This window comes from Triticum aestivum, chromosome 6B (assembly GCF_018294505.1).
Source record: "Triticum aestivum cultivar Chinese Spring chromosome 6B, IWGSC CS RefSeq v2.1, whole genome shotgun sequence".
Lineage (NCBI taxonomy): Eukaryota > Viridiplantae > Streptophyta > Magnoliopsida > Poales > Poaceae > Triticum > Triticum aestivum.
The window spans coordinates 33,019,629-33,043,213 of record NC_057810.1 but is presented as its reverse complement, the minus strand read 5'-3'; the positions used below and the strand labels follow the sequence as shown (position 1 = coordinate 33,043,213).

The following is a 23,585-nucleotide window of genomic DNA, read 5'->3' as shown; positions in this document are numbered from 1 at the left end:
CGATTCAAACAGGACCCAGCTAAAATAGCATAATTTGAGGTGCCTTGATTCACCTAGCAATTCTTTGCAAATATTCCGTCAAACTCCCTACGATATCCGCAAGGTTTGAATGCCTGTCAACAACAGTCACAGCTCAAATGCCTCTGTTGCTGGCAGTGCTTGCTGCACCTTCCAAAAGTTCCAATTCCTCCAGGCTGGCTCACAGCATGACGTCCAAGTGCTTTGATATGGCGCCAACAGTAGAGGTTTGAAATTTTGATATGGCGCCAAAATGAGTAGAGAAAATGAGAAAGCTGCTAACAAAACCTGGACAACAGCAAGTCATGAACTAACTACAGAAATGCAAACTAAAAACATTTCGAGAGTGCAAACTAAAAACTTCTATGTAAAGAATCTGATGTGACATGCAAGCAGACCTTGATCATTAATTTAAACAGCAACAGTACTATTTCACGCGGCACAACTCCTACAAGATAGTAACATGAGGCCTCTAGTAACATCATCTAACACAAATGAGGAACAGCTCCCGTAACCAAAGATGGCGAATGGTGAAGGGTTATTGCCAATGCAAGTAACTTAGAATTCATATATCCATACAAATGTACATAAACATAGAGAAATGAATCAATAGAAAAAAACTTTGCACCTTCACAAAATTGGTGGCTTCGTGATCACAAATTACCAAGTGTAGTAGTAGAACAAAGGAAAATTAGCTACTGTAGTATAAACATATATAGAGAAAAAAACTCAGGTATGCCATCCTAAAAAGATGATGGTTCCATCTAGCTTGCTCCTTGACTCTAAAAAACATGGGTGCGCTGCCTCTAATTTATTTCTTCTTTTTTTGTGAAAAGCCTCTAATTTATCTCAAGAAGCTAATCTGAATCTAATGCATTGTGACTTTCTGAGCACTAGCGGTCAAGCTGTTCTTGGCATCTTGCCATATGGATAACAAGTCCACTAAGGGAAAAACTTGGAAAGATCTGTCAGAAATTAACAAAGCTCGCCAACTTCAGTTTTACTCAAATGGCAGCAACAGTATATAGGTTAAGAAAACAAACTCCAAAGATTGTAGATTTAAAATCAGAGGTTTCTATGTGCAGACTTGGAAACAATCACAGTAGATAAAATGACAGCAAATTAAACTAGATAAACTATCACAGTAGAAACTTGTTGACATAAACAAATGGCATCAAGAAGAGAGTCAAGCACACAAGCTATCACTGAAGCGACAGACAAGCACACAGCAACATTGATTCAAACAGCAACATCACTATTTCTTCAGGGCCGCAAGCAGCACAATTCTTACAGAGATTGTAACATCACACTGCTGCCAACTACATACACGATGCCTGCCGCCATCAACTCATGAAACAACGACAACGCCTAGGATGAAGTGAACTTGGTGACGGCCTTGGTGCCCTCGGAGACGGCGTGCTTGGCGAGCTCCCCAGGGAGGACGAGGCGGACGGAGGTCTGGATCTCCCGGGACGTGATGGTGGGCTTCTTGTTGTACCGCGCCAGCTTGGCCGACTCCCCGGCGAGCTTCTCGAAGATGTCGTTGATGAAGGAGTTCATGATGGACATGGCCTTGGAGGAGATGCCTACGTCCGGGTGCACCTGCTTCAGCACCTTGAAGATGTAAATCTTGTACGTCTCCACGCCCTTCTTGGCCTTGCTGCCCTTCTTCCTGCCCCTCGTCTTGCCCTCGCCGCCGGCCTCCTTGGACGCCGGCGCCCGCTTCTCCGCCTTGGGCTTCTTCCCCGCCGGGGTCTTCTCCGCGGCCACCACCGGCTTCTTCTCCGCCGCCTTGGGTGCCATGCGTGCTGGTGGTTGGAGCGTGTGGGGAGGCTGGGTTTGGGTGGGATGTGAGGCGGGCTGCTGATGCTGCGGTGTGCAAAGACGGATAGGGGCGGCGAGGTTATGTAGGGAGCGGGGAGGAGGGGCTGTGGTTGGCGGAGAGGATGATGCCTCGGATCGATGGCGTGGAGTGGTTCCGGCCGTTCGGTGATGCTTGGGATGGACGACCATGATGAGCTTTCGCGCGGATCGATGACGTGGCGAGAACGTATACGGTCGGGACGGCAGACGACGACCTCCCGCGTGTGGACGGCGTACGCTCCAGCCCCATGTACATATTGCACGTTGCAGAGCATGAAAAGAGAGTTCCCGCAAAAAAAAAAGAGCATTAAAAGAGAGTGAAAAATAAAATAAAAACCATTGATTAGAACCCTGCGAAAAAAAACACATTGATTAGAAACGGGTATTACATGAACACCTCAAATAAAGCAATGCAACACGGGCGAAAACACTCTAGCCGTCACCGGCCAACTCCACAAGCCACAAGTCCCTCCGAGTGGCACCTCCGAAAAGATGCCATCAAGAGAGAATGCACGCAACACCAAGCAAAGCTAACAACGCTGCCATCACCCAATTCGGTAAAACAGATCTAGGTTTTCCACCGTAGCTCGTGGGGAGGAAAAGTGAGGACTGCCACCTTGACACCTCCAACAAGGAAAAGGGGCTCGAAGGCGCCATCGTAAGAGTACAACGTTCGCCGGCATCACCCTCCAAGTCCCAGGACTCGAGAAACCCCCCTAACAAGCCATCTGTGCATCGCACCACTCGCTTAGCATCCTGCGTCAAGCTCCTCCATTACGTCGCAAAGTGCACATTCGTGAGCAACACGCCAGTAGGAGCACGCACCACGCGGATCTGGGCCGCAAATACCTTCTGGTCACGCCCTACTACACCGGCCAGCCCCAGCTTGTCGTGCACCGTGCGGATCTGGACCATGTGCACCTTCTCGTTACGCCCGGACTCGCATGCATCCGCCCGCTTGCCACGCTTGAAACTGGACCGCGCCACGCCCCACCATGCCTCTGCCTGGATCAGTAGCAGCCATCCACCTCCATGCTACCTGAGAGTATCCTTATGATGGAGGAGAAAGAAACGAGTTACCAAGGTTCAGGTCCTCATGATGGAGGTAAAACCCTACTCCTACTTTGTGTATATTTCGACTGGGGTGTACATAATGTCTAAAATGTTTTGTCGACTAGCCCAAACCTGGTTTATATAAGATATCGGGGGCCCTAGGGTTATAAGGGCCCTAGTTGGCAACGTCGGTGGAGAGGAGTCCGCCACGGATCCGACTTCTTTCTCTTGAACGGAAAGGCTTCAAATTCTGTCTCCTAGAGGGCCAGTGGGCTGACAAGATGACCCGGGCGGAACCGGCATAGGGAGCCTTGGCCCGTCTGATGGAAATATGCCCTAGAGGCAATAATAAAGTTGTTATTATTATATTCCTTATTCATGACAAAGGTTTCTTATTCATGCTAGAATTGTATTGATCGGAAGCTTAAATACATGTGTGGATACATAAACAAATATTGTGTCCCTAGTGATTCTTGATACGTCTCCAACGTATATATAATTTTTGATTGTTCCATGCTGTTATATTATTATTGTTGGATGTTTTACAATCATTTTATAGTCATTTTATATCATTTTTTGGTACTAACCTATTGACATAGTGCCCAGTGCCAGTTGCTGTTTTCTGCATGTTTTTTTACATCTCAGGAAATGAATATCAAACGGAGTCCAAACGCAGCGAAACTTCTTGAGGAATTTTTTTGGGCCAGAAGGCATCCAGTGGGCCAGGAAAGCATCTCGGGGTTGCTCCGAGAGGAGCACAACCCACCTGGGCGCGCCTGGAGGCAGGCGCGCCCAGGTGGGTTGTGCCCACCTCGGGTGCCCCCTTGATACGTCCATTTTGCATCATGCTTTTATATCGATATTTATTGCATCATGGGTTGTTATTTCACGTTATGTCACAATACTTATGGCTATTCTCTCTCATTTTACAAGGTTTACATGAAGAGGGAGAATGCCGGCAGCTGGAATTCTGGGCTAGAAAAGGAGCAAATATTGGAGACCTATTCTGTGCAACTCCAAAAGTCCTGAAACTCCACGGAATATCTTAAAATAAATAAAGAAAAATTGTCGCCAAAGTTGAAGGCCAGGGGGCCCACACCCTGCTCACGAGGGTGCCCCCCCCCTGGGGCGCGCCCCCTACCTCGTGGGCCCCCTGGTGGCTCTTCGACGCCCATCTTCTCCTATATGAAGTCTTTCATCAAGAAAAAAACAGGAAGCAACCTTTCGGGACGAGACTCCGCCGCCACGAGGCAGAACCTTGGCGGAACCAATCTAGGGCTCCGGCAGAGCTGTTCTGCCGGGGACACTTCCCTTCAGGAGGGGGAAATCATCGTCGTCATCATCACCAACGCTCCTCTCATTGGGAGAGGGCAATCTCCATCAACATCTTCATCAACACCATCTCATCTCCAAACCCTAGTTCATCTCTTGTATCCAATTCTTGTCTCCATGTCCGAGATTGGTGCTAGTAGGTTGCTAGTAGTGTTGATTACTCCTTGTAGTTGATGCTAGTTGGTTTACTTGGTGGAAGATCATATGTTCAGATCCTTAATGCATATTATTACCCCTCTGATTATGAACATGAATATGCTTTGTGAGTAGTTACGTTTGTTTCTGAGGACAAGGGAGAAGTCTTGCTATTAGTAGTCATGTGAATTTGGTATTCGTTCGATATTTTGATGAGATGTATGTTGTCTAGCCTCTAGTGGTGTTATGTGAACGTCGACTACATAACACTTCACCATTATTTGGGCCTAGAGGAAGGCATTGGGAAGTAATAAGTAGATGATGGGTTGCTAGAGTGACAGAAGTTTAAACCCTAGTTTATGCGTCGCTTCGTAAGGGGCTGATTTGGATCCATGTGTCTCATGCTATGGTTAGGTTTACCTTAATACTTTTGTTGTAGTTGCCGATGCTTGCAATAGAGGTTAATCATAAGTGGGATTCTTGTTCAAGTAAGAACAGCACCCAAGCACCGGTCCACCCACATATCAAATTATCAAAGTACCAAACGCGAATCATATGAAAACTAGCTTGACGATATTCCCATGTGTCCTCGGGAGCGCTTTTCCTATTATAAGAGTTTGTCCAGGCTTGTCCTTTGCTACAAAAAGGATTGGGCCACCTTGCTGCACTTTATTTACTCTTGTTACTTGTTGCTCGTTACAATTTATCTTATCACAAAACTATTTGTTACCACTTATTTCAGTACTTGCAGAGAATACCTTGCTGAAAACCGCTTATCATTTCCTTCTGCTCCTCGTTGGGTTCGACACTCTTACTTATCGAAAGGACTACGATAGATCTCCTATACTTGTGGGTCATCAAGACTCTTTTCTGGTGCCGTTGCCGAGGAGTGTAGCGCCTTTGGTAGGTGGAATTTGGTAAGGAAAAATTTATATAGTGTGCTGAAATTTACTGTCACTTGTTACTATGGAAAGTAATTCTCTGAGGGGCTTGTTCGGGGTATCTTCACCCCGTCCAGTAGAGCAAAGAGTTGCTCCCCAACCTACTGAACCTATTGAAAATGAAACTCCTTTTGAAGTTCCTTCGGGTATGATGGAAAAACTGCTAGCTAATACTTTTGTAGGAGATGGAAGAAAGCATCCTGATGAACACTTAATATATGTGGATGAGGTTTGTGGATTATTTAAGCTTGCAGGTATACCCGATGATGTTGTCAAGAAGAAGATCTTCCCTTTATCTTTGAAGGGAGACACATTGACATGGTATAGGCTATGTGATGGTATGGGATCATGGAACTACAAAAGATTGAAATTGGAATTTCATCAAAAATATTATCCTATGCATCTTGTTCATCGTGGTCGCAATTATATATATAATTTTTAGCCTCGCGAAGGAGAAAGCATCGCTCAATCTTGGGGGAGGCTTAAATCAATATTATATTCATGCCCCAATCATGAGCTCCCAAGAGAAATAATTATTCAAAGTTTTTATGCTCGGCTTTCTGAAAACAATCACACCATGCTCGATACTTCTTGTGTTGGCTCTTTTATGATGAAGACTATTGAATTTAAATGGAATTTATTGGATAGAATTAAACGCAACTCTGAAGATTGGGACCTCGACGCAGGTAAGGAGTCAGGTATGACACCTAAGTTTGATTGTGTTACATCTTTTATGGATACCGATATTTTCCGTAAGTTTAGCACTAAATATGGACTTGACTCTGAGATAGTAGCTTCTTTCTGTGAATCTTTTGCTACTTATGTTGATCTCCCCAAGGAGAAGTGGTTTAAATATCATCCTCCCATAGAAGTAAAAGTAGCTGCACCTATTAAAGTTGAAGAAAAGACTGTCACTTATAATGATCCTATTGTTCCTGCTTCTTATGTTGAGAAACCACCTTTCCCTGTTAGAATAAAGGATCATGCTAAAGCTTCAACTGTTGTTCATAAAAGCAATATTAGAACTTATACACCTCTTGAGCAAGTCAAAGTAGAACCTAATATTGCTATTGTTAAGGATCTCTTGTCTGATAATATTGATGGGCATGTTATTCAGTTCTGCGGTGAAACTGCTAGAATTGCTAAACCGTGTGATAAAGATAAACATATGCATGTGGTAGGCGTGCCTGTTATTTCTGTTAAAATAGGAGATCATTGTTATCATGGCTTATGTGATATGGGTGCTAGTGCTAGTGTTATACCTTATGATTTATATAAGGAAATCAAGCATGAAATTGCACCTGCTGAGTTAGAAGATATTGATGTTACAATTAAACTTGCCAATAGAGATACTATATCTGCAATGGGAATTGTTAGAGATGTTGAAGTCTTGTGTGGGAAAACTAAATATCCTGCTGATTTTCTTGTTCTTAGTTCTCCACAAGATAGCTTTTGTCCCATTATATTTGGTAGACCCTTCTTGAATACTGTTAATGCTAAGATAGACTGCAAAAAGAATGTTGTTACTATTGGCTTGGATGATATGGTTCATGAGTTTAATTTCTCTAAATTTAGTAAACAACATCGTGAAGAAGAATTGCCTAGTAAGGATGAAATTATTGGTCTTGCTTCTATTGTCGTACCTTCTAGTGATCCTTTAGAACACTATTTGCTAGACCATGAAAATGATATGTTCATGAATGAAAGAAGGGAAATAGATGAAGTATTCTTTAAACAGGAACCTATTCTGAAACACAATTTGCCTGTTGAAATCCTAGGGGATCCTCCTCCACCCAAGGGTGATCCCGTGTTTGAGCTTAAACCATTGCCTGATAATCTTAAATATGCTTATCTTGATGAAAAGAAAATATATCCTGTTATTATTAGTGCTAACCTTTCAGAGCATGAAGAAGAAAGATTATTGAAAACTCTGAAGAAGCACCGTGCCGCTATTGGATATACTCTTGATGATCTTAAGGGCATTAGTCCCACTCTATGTCAACATAAAATAAATTTGGAAGCGGATGCCAAACCAGTTCGTGATCCTCAACGACGTTTGAATCCTAAAATGAAAGAAGTGGTAAGAAAAGAAATACTCAAGCTTCTGGAGGCAGGTATAATTTATCCCGTTGCTGATAGTCAGTGGGTAAGTCCTGTCCATTGTGTCCCTAAGAAGGGAGGTATTACTGTTGTCCCTAATGATAAAGATGAATTGATCCCTCAAAGAATTATCACAGGTTATAGGATGGTAATTGATTTCCGCAAATTAAATAAAGCTACTAAGAAAGATCATTACCCCTTACCTTTTATTGATCAGATGCTAGAAAGATTATGCAAACATACACATTATTGCTTTCTAGATGGTTATTCTGGTTTCTCTCAAATACCTGTGTCGGCTAAAGATCAATCAAAGACTACTTTTACATGCCCTTTTGGTACTTTTGCTTATAGACGTATGCCTTTTGGTCTATGTAATGCACCTGCTACCTTTCAAAGATGCATGATGGCTATATTCTCCGACTTTTGTGAAAAGATTTGTGAGGTTTTCGTGGACGACTTTTCCGTCTATGGATCCTCTTTTGATGATTTCTTGAGCAATCTTGATCGAGTTTTGCAGAGATGTGAAGAAACTAATCTTGTCTTGAATTGGGAAAAGTGCCACTTTATGGTTAATGAAGGTATTGTCTTGGGGCACAAAGTTTCTGAAAGAGGTATTGAAGTTGATAAAGCCAAGGTTGATGCTATTGAAAAGATGCCATGTCCCAAGGACATCAAAGGTATAAGAAGTTTCCTTGGTCACGCCGGATTTTATAGGAGGTTCATTAAGGACTTCTCAAAAATTTCTCGGCCTCTGACTAATTTATTACAAAAAGATGTACCATTTGTCTTTGATGATGATTGTGTAGAAGCATTTGAAATACTTAAGAAAGCATTAGTCTCTGCACCTGTTGTTCAGCCACCTGATTGGAATTTACCCTTTGAAATTATGTGTGATGCTAGTGATTATGCTGTAGGTGCTATTCTAGGACAAAGAGTTGATAAGAAATTAAATGTTATCCATTATGCTAGTAAGACTCTAGACAATGCTCAAAGAAATTATGCTACTACTGAAAAGGAACTTTTAGCAGTTGTATTTGCTTGTGATAAATTCAGACCCTATATTGTTGATTCTAAAGTAACTATTCACACTGATCATGCTGCTATTAAATATCTTATGGAAAAGAAAGATGCAAAGCCTAGACTTATTAGATGGGTTCTCTTTTGCTACAAGAATTTGATTTACATATTGTTGATAGAAAAAAAAGCTGAGAACCCCGTTGCAGACAACTTGTCTAGGTTAGAGAATGTTCTTGATGACCCACTACCTATTGATGATAGCTTTCCTGATGAACAATTAAATGTCATAAGCACTTCTCATAGCACTCCATGGTATGCTGATTATGCTAATTATATTGTTGCTATATTTATACCACCTAGCTTCACATACCAGCAAAAGAAAAAGTTTTTCTATGATTTGCGACATTACTTTTGGGATGACCCACATCTTTATAAAGAAGGAGTAGATGGTGTTATTAGACGTTGTGTGCCTGAGCATGAACATGAACAAATCCTACGCAAGTGTCACTCCGTAGCTTATGGAGGACACCACGCTGGAGATAGAATTGCACATAAGGTATTGCAATCCGGTTTTTATTGGCCTACTCTTTTCAAGGATGCCCGTAAGTTTGTCTTGTCTTGTGATGAATGCCAAAGAATTGGTAATATTAGTAGACGTCATGAAATGCCTATGAATTATTCACTTGTTATAGAACCATTTGATGTTTGGGGCTTTGATTATATGGGACCTTTTCCTGCCTCTAATGGATATACACATATTTTGGTTGCTGTTGATTACGTTACTAAGTGGGTAGAAGCTATTCCAACTAGTAGTGCTGATCATAACACCTCTATTAAAATGCTTAAGGAAGTTATTTTTCCGAGGTTTGGAGTCCCTAGATATTTAATGACTGATGGTGGTTCACACTTTATTCATGGTGCTTTCCATAAAATGCTTGCTAAATGTGATGTTAATCATAGAATTGCATCCCCTTATCACCCGCAGTCTAGTGGTCAAGTAGAATTGAGCAATAGAGAGCTCAAATTAATTTTGCAAAAGACTATTAATAGGTCTAGGAAGAATTGGTCCAAGAAACTTGATGATGCATTATGGGCCTATATAACTGCATATAAGAATCATATGGGTATGTCTCCGTATAAAATGGTTTATGGAAAAGCATGTCACTTACCTCTCGAACTAGAACATAAGGCATATTGGGCTATTAAAGAGCTCAACTATGATTTCAAACTTGCCGGTGAAAAGAGGTTATTTGATATTAGCTCACTCGATGAATGGAGAACCCAAGCTTATGAAAATGCTAAGTTGTTTAAAGAAAAAGTTAAGAGATGGCATGACAAAAGGATACAAAAGCGTGAGTTTAATGTAGGTGATTATGTATTGCTATACAACTCTCGTTTAAGATTTTTTGCAGGAAAACTTCTCTCTAAATGGGAAGGTCCCTATGTTATCGAGGAGGTCTATCGTTCCGGTGCTATAAAATCAACAACTTCGAAGGCACAAATCCGAAGGTGGTAAACGGTCAAAGGATCAAACACTATATTTCAGGTAATCCTATAAATGTTGAAACCAATATTATTGAAACCGTAACCCCGGGGGAATACATAAGGGACACTTTCCCGACCGTTTCAGACTCCGAAAAGGAATAGGTATGTGGTATGGTAAGTAAGCCGACTCCAAAACAATTTTTAAGGCAATATTTCTCAGTTTTGGAATATTTAGAAAAATAGAAAAATAAGTGGCAGTCCAGAAAGGACACGAGGGTGGTGGGCGCGCCCTACCCCCCTGGGCGCGCCCCCCTACCTCGTGAGCACCTCGTGCACCCTCCGGACTCCGTTTTCTTGCATGATACATGTTTTGGTCGGTAAAAATTCATTATATATTCTCCCGAAGGTTTTGACTCCCGTATCACGCAAATATCCTCTGTTTTTGTTTCGAGCTGTTGCTGCTGCAGATTAGAGCAAGATGTCTTCTCAGGAGTCAGTCGGGGAGAGCCGGGTATCTAACCAGGCACCGGAACCAAGGGCAAACAGCGACGCTGACCACTTTGGGCCAGCAACAGAGGAAGAGATGGAGGCTGACCTGATGAGGGTAGATGCCATGGAAGATCAAGAAGTCACCTCTCGCCTCCGAGCTGGGTTTACGATGGGGGAACTACAGAGCTCAGCTATTCCAAACTCGATTATCCCTTCCAATGTTAGATTTCTTTCTTATGAGAATATGAGGAGGAGTGTCTCTTGTTCTCCCGCAGCTATGCAACACCCTTGGGTGCAAGGAGCTTTAGCCATTACAGGAAAGCTTCGCAAGGAAATAATGGACCTCAAGCAGCAAGTCAATAAGCTCGAGGAGGAGAACCGTATCTTGAGGGGAATCATCGCCAAAAATATTACACCAACAACAAAGAAGGAGATATAATCACATGGGTATGGGCACTCCCCTTGGCAACTGCCAAGCTTGGGGGAGGTGCCCCGGTATCGTATCACCATCACAACTCCTATCTTTACCGTTTTTCTTAGTTTGATCCCATTAGTAGTATCCTGTTCTAGTAGAATAAAGTTTATGGCATGATCTAGTTATGAGTTTTGCTTTATGATCCCTCTATGTAATCGAGTCCGTGAGCTATATATATAATAAAGATTAGTGTTGAGTCAAGGGCTTGATTATTTTGCCATGATCTTGGGTGAATAAAAGAAAAAGAATAAAAAGAATCAAAGAGTTCATATTGATCTTATTGAAAGTAATGACTTCACATAGAAAGAGTATGATGATTAAAAGTTGTTGGGAGTTGGAAAATATAGCTTTGGTCATCGTTGCAATAAATAGGAAGTAATAAGGAAAGAGAGGTTTCACATATAGATATATTATCATTGACATCTTTTATGATTGGGAGCACTCATTAAAATATGACATGCTAAAGAGTTGAGGTTGGACAAGGAAGACAACATGATGAGTTATGTTTTCTTACATCTGAGATAAAGTATGTTGTCGTGGATCCTCTAACGGGTTGAGCTTGCCTTTCCCCCTCATGCTAGCCAAATTCTCAGCACCAAGTAGAGATACTACTTGTGCTTCCAAATATCCTTAAACCAGTTTTGCCATGAGAGTCCACTATATCTACCTATGGATTGAGTAAGATCCTTCAAGTAAGTTGTCATCGGTGCAAAGCAATAAAAATTGCTCTAAATATGTATGATTGATTGGTGTGGGAGAAATAAGCTTTATACGATCTTGTGATATGAAAGTAATAAAAGCGACGGACTGCATAATAAAGGTTCATATCACAAGGGGCAATATAAAGTGACGTTCTTTCGCATTGAGATTTTGTGCATCCAACCATAAAAGCGCATGGCAACCTCTGGTTCCCTCTGCGAAGGGCCTATCTTTTATTATTATCCTCTACCTTATGCAAGAGTCACGCTGATCTTCACCTTTCCTTTTTCATTTTATCCTTTGGCAAGCTCAGCATGTTGGAAAGAACATGATATACATATCTAATTGGATGTAGGGGAGCATGAGTTATTATTGTTGACATTACCCTTGAGGTAAAAGGTTGTGGGGCAAAACTATAAGCCCCTATCTTTCTCTGTGTCTGATTAAAACTCCGTAACCACAAGTATTGCGTGAGTGTTAGCAATTATGAAGGACTAAATGATAGTTGAATATGTGGACTTGCTTTTAAGCTCTGACATAGACTCTTTCCAATGTTATGATAAATTGCGATTGCTTCAATGACTGAGGTTATAACTTGTTGGTGCTCAATAAGGTTTCTAATTCATACTTTCGCATTGTGAAAAGATCATCACTTGAACATAAGTAATCATATGACAAAATCTATATATGTTGCTGTTATGAGAATAATCATGATGCCTGCATGTTCATATTTTATTTTTATCGACGCCTCTACCCCTAAACATGAGGACATATTTATTGTTATCGGCTTTTCGCTTGAGGACAAGCGAGGTCTAAGCTTGGGGGAGTTGATACGTCCATTTTGCATCATGCTTTTATATCGATATTTATTGCAATATGGGTTGTTATTTCATGTTATGTCACAATACTTATGGCTATTCTCTCTTATTTTACAAGGTTCACATGAAGAGGGAGAATGCCGGCAGCTGGAATTCTGGGCTGGAAAAGGAGCAAATATTGGAGACCTATTCTGTGCAACTCCAAAAGTCCTGAAACTCCATGGAATATCTTAAAATAAATAAAGAAAAATCGTCGCCAAAGATGAAGGCTAGGGGGCCCACACCCTGCTCACGAGGGTGGGGGGCGCGCCCCCTACCTCGTGGGCCCCCTGGTGGCTCTCCGACTGTAAGTGCATCTAGTGCCCCTTAGTGATTTTGGTGTATTGAAGACTTATAGGTTAAGGGACTAATGTGTTTATGAGTGTACACAGGTCTATAAGTCTATGAGGAGTTTGATATTTATAGAGAAAGTCGACCCCTAAAAATGAAGTTCTTCGACTGAAGACTTTGGTATTCTGAAGACTTTGAAAGTGAAGAAATTGGTGTGACCTTGAAGACATGGTATTCATTTGAGGAACATGAAGCGTGAAGACTTTTGTTTTCGTAGTTTCGTTTTCTCTTTCTTGAGTCATAGGAAACACCGTACTGTTAAAGGGGGTCGAGGAAATACTAAGGAAAAATTTCCATGTGATGCTCAACTCAAAATTCTACACCTACCAATCCCTTCGAGTGAAGCCATTGGAAATCTCATACAGTTCAGTCAATTTCTTCAGTGACAGAGACGAAGTTCTTCTGGTCGCTGAGGAATTTTTTCTGACTGAGGAGTTAGGAATTCGCCAGTGCGGATTGCCTACACAGTGAGGAACATGATAGCCCTGAGGAATTTGAGAGTCAAATTTCCGACTGTTGCTGTGCTACGCGCCAGCTGTCCCAAAATATCTTATCCACCTAACGGTCATATCATTGAAGGGCATTTATGTCTTATCATGTCAGGCTACTCCCTAGGCTATAAATAGCCGCCCCCTACAACCACTAGCTGGTTGGCTGCTCTGAGAGAACTTGACACTTGTCATTTGAGAGCAACCCATCCTCCGAGGACTTTGAGTGAAAATCATCAAGTGAGGAAAAACCAAACCCAAACACCTACAAACCCAAAGTGATTGAGCATCACTGAAGAGATTGATCCTGCGTGGATCCGACGCTTGTTACCTTTGAAGGCTGTGCTTCTTCCAGACGGTTAGGCGTCATGGTCTAGAGCATCCAAGAGGAATTGTGGATCGCCGAGTGACCGAGTCTGTGAAGGTTTGGAAGTCGCCTAAAGACTTACCATGAGTGATTGGATGAGGTCTGTGTGACCTTAGTTCAAGGAGAATACGGTGAGTACTTGGTGTCCTGAGCTGCATGCTCAGCGACTGGGTGTCTGGGACTGTGTGTCCTCGAGTTTAAATACCCGGCCGCTCCAACCAGACGTACAACTGAGACAGCAGTTGGAACTGGTCTACCAAATCATTGTCTTCACCAACCTTACTGGTTCTATTTCCTCAACTCTTTCATTTCCTCATTACTATGTTGAGTGATTGTTCATATCTGTGTTTGAAGACTTTGACTGAAGACTTTCTCAATTTCCTTAGTTCAATTTCTTCAGTCTGTTTGTCTTCATCTTGTGTTATCCTGTGATTACGCTCTCTGTACTCTGTGCTTGTCTTCATTTCATCATGATGACCATGCCTGTACTTTGTTATGCTTACTTCTGAGTACTTATTCGGCTGCAAGTAGTTCTTCGCTAAGTAATTTCCTCACCGGCAAATTCCTCAGTAAAGAATTCATAAAAATCGCCTATTCACCCCCCTCTAGTCGATATAACTCACTTTCAATTGGTATCAGAGCAAGGTACTCCCTTGTTCTGTGTGATTTTGGTTTAACCGCCTGGAGTTTTAGTTATGTCGACCGCAGGTATGATCAAGGTCTCAGCTGGGTGTCCTACCTTCGATGGAACGGACTACCCCTACTGGAAGAACAAGATGCGAATGCATCTTGAGGCAATTGACAACGATCTCTGGTATGTTGTGGAAAATGGTGTTCCCACTGGCTCACCCTCACTGAACGCTACCGATGTGAAGAGATTCAAGCAACTCGATTCTCAAGCGAAGAATATCATATGTGGCCATCTGAGCAAAGGATAGTATGGAAGAGTGAGTGCTTTGGAAACTGCTAAGCTTATTTGGGATAGGCTGTCCAAAGTAAATGAAGGAGTCTTAACTCAGCGTGACTCTCGAGTTGATGTTCTTCGCAATCTCTTCAACCGCTTCAAAAGACTCGACAATGAAAATGTTCAACAAACCTTCGATCGCCTCACTGACATCTCAAATGAGCTTCAAGCGCTTGGTGCCACTGACATCACCGACCATGAGGTGGTGAAGAAATTGTTGAGATCGCTTGATTCCTCATTTGACACTCTGGCATTGATGATACAAGAACGTGCTGATTACAAGTCACTTGATCCCGCTGATATCCTCGAAAGGCTAAATACTCATGAGTTCCAGCTTGCTGAAAAGAGAGATCTCTATGGTTCGAGCTATGGCAGATCACGTGCCCTGAAGGCCAAGGCAGTGTCTGAATCTGAATGTGAAGATTCTGGTAGCAGCCTTGGTGATCCTGAAGAATTGAGCCAGGAGCTAGCACTGCTCGTGAAAAAGTTCCAAAAATTCTCAAGACGTGGCCGCTTTGGAAAATCCTCAAGGAGCAGTGATTCCTCATCCAGTGACTACAAGAGAAGGCTATGCCACAAATGCAAGAAACCTGGTCACTATATTCAAGATTGTCCTCAGTGGGAAAAGGAATTAAAGAAGAAGAAATACAAGGATTACAGTTCTGATGACGCTAAGAAGAAGAAGAAATCGTCAAAATCTTCATCATCAAAATCCTTGAAGTCTTCATCTCACAAGAAGAGCAGCTCCAAGAAGTCTCGGGCATTCATTGGCAAGGAAATGGACTCTGAAGCTGAATCTGAGGAACATGAGGAAGAGGAGGCATCTGAGGAGTCCGAGTCTGGTGTGGCGAGTCTGGCTCTCGCTACTGCATTCGTCAGCAAGTCTATCTTCAACTCTGAAGAAACTGACCTCACCAACAAGGCTGATGAAGATAATGATGACTACGCTCCCACCTATTACTTCATGGCAAAGGGTGCCAAGGTACTCAAATATACCTCCTCTGAATCTAGTGAGAATGAATCTGATGAAGACCTCAAGCCCAGCTACTCTAAACTTGCTAAGATTGCTGTAAAACAACAAAGGGCTTTTGAAAAGGTTCAAAACATGCTAGACAAAAGTGATGATATGTTGGGTGAAGAAATGGATCACACTAAAGCCCTCACTGAAAATCTTCAAAGACTTCAGTCTAGGTTTGACAGCCTTCGAGGTCATCATAACACTCTCTTGTCTGATCATGAGAAGCTTTCTTATGAATTTCTTCAAAGAAAGCAAGATCTTGAGAAGCTAAGAGTGAGTTATGAAGATCTTCAGAAGGAGCGCGATTCATTGCTAGCTCAACAAATCAGCGCTTCTCAGGAAGAATTTGTTCCTCCATGCTTAAAGTGCATTGAACGTGAATCTGCTAATTCTTCACCTGAATGTTCAAATGCTTCAACTGTTACAAATTCTTCACCTGCATCTGCTATCACTAATTCCTCATCTGAGGACATCGCTAGTATCACTGACAATGCAGGGCTGAAGGAATTGTATATGACAGGCATGTACAAAAGCCTCAAAGGGCATCAGACTCTGTGTGATGTGCTTAAAAAGCAGATCCTCAACAGGAACCCTAGGAAAGAGGGTATTGCCTTTGAGAGGAAACTCAATGCTGATGGTACATACTGGAAGCCTGAGTAGTACCCCAAAATCTCATGGGTTGCTGCAAAGGGACCTCCAGTTGATCCATCTAACTTATCTGGCTTTACATGTGAATCTCCTCATTCTTCTGATGAGTCATTTGACTCCAACTATAAACTGTTCAAAAATCAGAATGGTGAAGTATTTGCTAGATATGTTGGCACTAACTGCAGGAACGGTTCTCCTATGAAGAAAATCTAGGTTCCCAAAAGGTGCCTTGAAAGTCTTCAGGTGAATGTCCTCATGACACCACCTGTGAAGAATAGGAACCCCAGATCAAATTCTTCATATGGACCAAATTCTTCATATGGACCCAAGTCCTCATACGGACCAAATTCCTCACGTAGATCAAATTCCTCAAAAGGATCAAAGTCCTCATATGATTATCATCGTGCTAACAACTCTGTTTCGCAGGGTAGAGCTAAGGGCTATGAATATGTGCATTATTCCTCAAACCATTATGTTCATAAGTCCTCAAAGAATTTCTCTGCTTATTCATATGCTTACCCTAACCCCTCTTGTGTGAAACGAAATGGATTGGCTTCTATGCCACCATTCTGTAGGACCTTGAAGTATGTCTAGAGGGGGGGGGGTGATTAGACTACTTGACCAATTAAAAACCTAACATTTTCCCAATTTTGGACTTTGGCAGATTTTAGCTATCTTTGAACAAGTCAGGCAATCTTCACACAATTCAAGCAAGCATGCAAAGAGTATAGTGGCAGCGGAAAATAAAGCATGCAACTTGCAAGAATGTGAAGGGAAGGGTTTGGAGGATTCAAACACAATTGGAGACACGGATGTATTTGTCGTGGTTCGGATAGGTGGTGCTATTGTACATCCACGTTGATGGAGACTTCAACCCACGCAGGGTAACGATTGCGCGAGTCCACGGAGGGCTCCACCCACGAAGGGTCCACGAAGAAGCAACCTTGTCTATCCCACCATGGCCGTCGCCCACGAAGGACTTGCATCACTAGCGGTAGATCTTCATGAAGTAGGCGATCTCCTTGCCCTTACAAACTCCTTGGCTCAACTCCACAATCTTGTCGGAGGCTCCCAAGTGACACCTAGCCAATCTAGGATACACCACTCTCCAAGAAGTAATAAATGGTGTGTTGATGATGAACTCCTTGCTCTTGTGCTTCAAATGATAGTCTCCCCAACACTCAACTCTCTCTCACAGGATTTGGATTTGGTGGAAAGAAGATTTGAGTGGAAAACAACTCGGGGAAGGCTAGAGATCAAGATTCATATGGTTGGAATGGAATATCTTGGCCTCAACACATGAGTAGGTGGTTCTCTCTCAGAACTGGTAAGTTGGAAGTGTAGGTTTGTTCTGATGGCTCTCTCCACGAATGAAGAGGAGGTGGAGGGGTATATATAGCCTCCACACAAAATCTAACCGTTACACACAATTTACCAAACTCGGTGGGACCAAATCAACAAACTCGGTCGAACCGATTTTAGTAAACCTAGTGAACATTAGGATTTTTGGTGGGACTGACATGCATCTCGGTAGGACCGGTATGGTTAGGGTTAGGGCATAACGTAATCTCGGTGAGACCGATTACACAAACTCGCTGAGACCGATTTTGGTAATAAGCTAACCAGAGAGTTGGTCAGGTAAACTTGGTGGGACCGATTCGCTCTTTCGGTGAGACCGAAAAGTTACGAAAGGGAAACAGAGAGTTTACATTGTAATCTCGGTGGGACCGATCACTCACTTCGGTTAGACCGAAACGTTACAAAGGGAAACAGAGAGATTACAATCCCATCTCGGTGAGATCGAGATCCCTATCAGTGAGACCGATTTGCCTAGGGTTTGTGGCAGTGGCTATGACATCTGAACTCGGTGGCGCCGGATAGAAAGAATTGGTAGGGCCGAGTTTGACTTTAGGTTTAGGTCATATGTGGATGTGAGAAAGTAGTGGAGGGTTTTGGAGCATATCACTAAGCACATGAAGTAAGAGGCTCATTAAGCAACACCTCATCCCTCCTTGATAGTATTGGATTTTCCTATCGACTCAATGTGATCTTGGATCACTAAAATGTAAAATGTAGAGTCTTGAGCTTTTGAGCTTGAGCCAATCCTTTGTCCTTAATATTTTGAGGGATCCACTTTCATCATCCAAGCCATGCCAATCATTGAGCTTTCCTAAAATATTCATCTTGGAATAGCATTAGCTCAATGAGCTATATGTTGTTATGAATTACCAAAACCACCTAGGGATAGTTGCACTTTCACATTCTCATATGGAGCTCGTAGAGTGATGAACTCTTTGCCACCCCTTCAGATGTGGGTGGTGAAGAAAAAGAACTAATCTCTTCTGCAGGGTCAGGTCTCCAACGTGCTTTAACGTCTGAAGAATTTGCTGGGGGCCTGACAAAAAATGCCTGAAAGGATGCAGGCTAATCATGAAGAAATGAACTTTCATTTCACACGTCCTCATACTGCTATATCTGTTTTACTGCTTGATGAAATTCATCTGATGAATTTGATATCATATTCTTCACTAATGAAGTATATGAGTTCGTAAGCTGCACTAATTCATCTGCAGGATGATCAACCCAAAGCCTTTGAGTGGGTCCTCGATAGTGGATGTACAAATCACATGACTGGTGACAAGAATCTATTGATGGATGCTCCCTTATCTCCATCACATCTGAAGCATATTATCTTTGCTGACAAAGGCAAAAGTCAGGTATTGGGTCTAGGTAAGGTTGCGATCTCTAAGGACATACACATGGACAAAGTCATGCTTGTTGAGTCCTTAGGATACAACCTCATGTCTGTCTCAATGCTTTGTGATCTTGATATGGTTGTTGTCTTTGGCAAGTATCGTTGTGTTGTGGTTATGGAAGCTGACCATTCCAAAGTCTTCGAAGGCTTTAGGAGAGGAGACTTGTATATTGTTGATTTCTCTACAGGACCACAACCAGCCGTGTGCCTACTTGCAAAAGCTTCAGAAGGCTGGCTATGGCATCGACAACTTGGTCATACAGGCATGAGGAATTTGCACACGCTTGCAAAGAAGAAGCATGTCATTGGCATTGAGAATGTCAAATTCCTCAAGGATCACTTGTGTGGAGCCTGTGAAGCTGGAAAAATGATCAAGTCCAAGCATCCAGTAAAGACTATCATGACCACTACTCGACCATTCGAATTGCTTCACATGGACCTCTTTGGTCCTATTCATTACTCAGCAGTCACTAATGATGCATCTCTATATGGCTTTGTTATTGTTGATGATTATTCTCGTTACACATGGGTACACATTGTTACTTACAAACATGAAGTGCAGGAAGTCTTCAAACGATTTTCCTCGAGGGCTTCAACCAACTTTGGTGTGAAGATCAAGCACATCAGGAGTGACAATGGAACTGAGTTCAAGAATTACGGTCTTGATGACTATCTTGATGAACTTGGTATTACTCATGAGTTATCTGCTCCTTATACTCCTCAGCAAAATGGCGTCGTGGAGCGCAAGAACAAAACTCTTGTTGAAATGGCTCACACTATGCTTGATGAATACAAAACGCCTCGTCGTTTTTGGATTGATGCAATTGATACCGCGTGCCACATCATCAACAGAGTATATCTTCACAAATTCTTCAAGAAGACTGCCTATGAACTCCTCACTGACAAGAAACCCAATGTGAGTTATTTCAAAGTCTTTGGTGCTAAATGTTGGATTAGAGATCCTCATCACAATTCTAAATTTGCACCGAAAGCACATGAGGGTTTTATGCTTGGTTATGGAAAGGACTCGCACACCTACAGAGTCTTCAACAATGTTCTTTACAAGATTGTTGAAACTGTAGATGTGCGGTTCGATGAAACTAATGGCTCGCAAAGAGAGCACCTACCTTCTGTGATAGATGAACCAGCACCTGAGGATTCTATCAAGTTCAAGGCGACTGAGGATGTCATTCCTACTGAAGAATCTGCTGAAGAATTCATTCCAGAACACGAAGAATGTCGAGCTGATGCACCTGAAGACGATGCTGAAGAAAATGGTGCTGAAGAAAATGCTGATCAAATTCCTCGACGACAACCATCTCATCCTTGCGTTGCAAAAGAAGTGCAAGTTGAAAAGATCATCGATGACATTGAAGCACCATGTCCTCTCACACGCTCAAAAGCTTCACATTTATCTAACTTTTGTGGGCACTATGCTTTTGTCTCTATCACAGAGCCCACTAAGGTAGATGAAGCATTTCTGGAGCCTGAGTGGATTTAGGCCATGCAAGAAGAATTACATCAGTTCGAGCTCAACAATGTCTGGGAACTGGTCAAACATCCAGATCCTCGCAAGCATAATATCATTGGCACAAAGTGGATCTACCGCAACAAACAAGATGAAAATGGCCTTGTGGTGAGGAATAAGGCACGACTTGTAGCTCAAGGCTACACACAGGTTGAAGGAATTGATTTCGATGAAACTTTTGCACATGTTGCTAGACTTGAGGCTATTCGCATATTACTTGCTTATGCTAACCATCATGACATCACTTTACATCAAATGGATGTGAAAAGTGCATTCCTCAATGGTAAGCTTGAGGAAGAAGTATATGTTGCTCAACCCCCAGGTTTTGAAGATCCAAAGAATCCTGACAAAGTCTTCAGACTCAACAAGGCCCTCTATGGCCTCAAGCAGGCCCCTTGGGCGTGGTATGATACTTTGAAGGAATTCCTCATGAAGAATGGCTTCACACCCGGTTCACTTGACCCTACTCTCTTTACTAAATCTTATGATGGTGAACTGTTTGTGTGCCAAATATACGTTGATGATATTATCTTTGGCTGTACTGACCAACGTTATAGTGATGAATTTGCCTATATGATGAGTGAAGAATATCAAATGTCTATGATGGGAGAGTTGAAATTCTTCTTAGGTCTTCAAATTCGTCAATAGCGCAATGGCATACTCATATCTCAGGAGAAATACCTCAAGGATGTTCTGAGGAAATTCGGCATGCAAGATTGCAAAGGCGTCAAAAATCCTATGCCCACAAATGGCCATCTATGCACTAATGAAAATGGTATTGACTTTGATCAAAAGGTATACCGCTCCATGATTCGTTCTTTATTGTACTTATGTGCATCTAGGCCAGATATAATGCTTAGTGTTTGCATGTGTGCCCGATTTCAAGCTACACCGAAGGAATCACACCATAAGGCTGTGAAGCATATTCTTCGATATCTAGCTCACACACCAACACTAGGATTATGGTACCCCAAGGGCTCTGCTTTTGATCTCATTGGATATTCTGACTCTGACTATGCTGGTGATCGTGTGGACCGCAAGTCAACATCTGGTACTTGTCATTTCCTCGGATGATGGTCTGTTGGTCCTCGAAGAAACAGAACTGTGTATCACTGTCTACTGCTGAAGCTGAGTACATTGCTGCTGGTTCTTGCTGTGCTCAACTGCTATGGATGAAGCAAACTCTCAAGGACTACGGCGTCAACGTGAATAATGTGCCTCTCCTTTGTGATAATGAGAGTGCCATCAAGATTGCTCACAACCCAGTTCAGCACTCGAAGACAAAGCACATTCAGATTCGTCATCATTTTCTTCGCGATCATGTGTTGAAGGGCGATATTTCTATTGAGCATGTGAAGACTGAAGACCAGCTAGCCGATATCTTGACAAAGCCCTTGGATGAGAAGAGATTTAGCAAGTTGCGGTGTGAGCTAAATATCTTAGAATCTTCAAATGTTCTTTGAAAAGGACACTCATCCTAACACTTATGCAAAATTGATGACTTAGATGTGCAACACATGAAGAAATGTTTTTCTTCAATCAATGAAGAACAACACTCTAAGTGTGAAGAAATTAATGAAGAATTTGATTCTCAGAACCCTATGACAATTGTACGCGGTGTCTGAAATCATCATTCTTATACGGTGGGTCATGCCACCACCAAAGTTGAAAATCTTCAATTTGAGTTTTTCCTCAGTTTTGAAATTCTTCAGTTTTTCAAATTCTTCAACTTTGCAAAATCTTCACCGTTTCCGTCGTTTTTCTTCACTGGCTATATATATATATGTATGGGTTTATGTCCTCTACAGCATTCACTTATGGCTATTTCTTCAAGTTGCATTTTCTGCTAAGTGAATGTGATCAGACCCTTCCCCCTCTATGCTATACTAAACCCAATCTATTCACAAATTCTTCATGTGTGTTCTATTTGAAACTCGTTCAAAATCTTCATTGTGTCCTTGTCAGCTGAAGAAATTGTGAACGGAACTTTAAAACTAATCTTATCCAAATTTTTGGCTTTGCCGCTCAAACCGTTCCGCTTCCTACGATAGACTTATCTATTCACCCACGATCTAACACGATCTCCACTTTTCAGTACGTGGGTGACACATGTCAAGCTAATGAGAAGGGTCAGGGGCACGTTCGTCCTAAATCTTTGGGCGAACAGTTTTTCACTGCGACTATAAATACCCCCTCTCCCCTTCCTCACATCCTTTACTCCGCTCGACCGCTCTCTCTCTCTCGCTCTAGCTTCTCAAACCCTAGCGCCGCCGCTACTCCATCGTCGCCGGTGAGGAAGAGCTTCACTGCCTCGACCTCGTCGCCGTCGTACTCGCGCCGGCCGCGGAAATCTTCACTCTGCCGCCGCCGTAGCCGTCTTCCTCCGCCGAGTTAGGGCGTGGAAGATCTGAACTGACAAGCTTCAAATCTACACTTCTCAGTTCGTCGTGTTCTTCATCCAGGGTAATTAAAAGTTACTTTTACTTCCCTCTTTGATTCTTCAAATCCTCACACACAAAACACCTCACTAGTCATCTGTTCTTGATTCGTTTCTCTAAGCATCTTTTTTCTTCAAGATTCCTCAATTGTGTGGATCCTCGATCTATACAACTCTGGAACCTAAGACAAAGAACGCTTAGTGAAATTCTTCAAGGCTCATCTGGTCAAATTCCTCAAACTTGTTCTTTTTTGAAAAACCTTCTGAGAACGCATATGACCTCTCCAAATTCCTCGCAACTATACTCTGTTCACAGGTACTCATGTCCGCTGCTGAATCACTAGGTTCTCATCAACTTAACTCATTTGCAGCGTTCCTCGAAGAAAAGTTGCACACTTCTTCAGAGAATTCGATTGTTCAAATTCCTCAACTGAAGAATATGGCAGACGGTAAGAAGCCATAGAAAGGAGGAAAGAAGCCTGAGGTCATGTCTGCTTTTGAAATACCTAAGGACATCTATGCTGACTATTGCACACCTGATGAGGCCAATTTCGGAAAGGTGAAC

At 42.4% G+C, this 23,585-nt stretch overlaps 2 protein-coding genes across 2 annotated transcripts in view; one reads left to right on the top strand and one right to left on the bottom strand.

The window, feature by feature from the left end:
* Nucleotides 1-23,585, top strand: part of LOC732714 (histone H2A.1-like) — an 81,173-nt gene that overhangs the window by 14,095 nt on the left and 43,493 nt on the right. The window lies entirely within an intron of this gene.
* Nucleotides 1,253-1,914, bottom strand: LOC123135564 (histone H2B.2-like). Its single transcript, XM_044554671.1, has one exon. It carries the CDS (start codon nt 1,819-1,821, stop codon nt 1,387-1,389), a length of 435 nt encoding a protein of 144 aa, XP_044410606.1. The 5' UTR covers nt 1,822-1,914; the 3' UTR covers nt 1,253-1,386.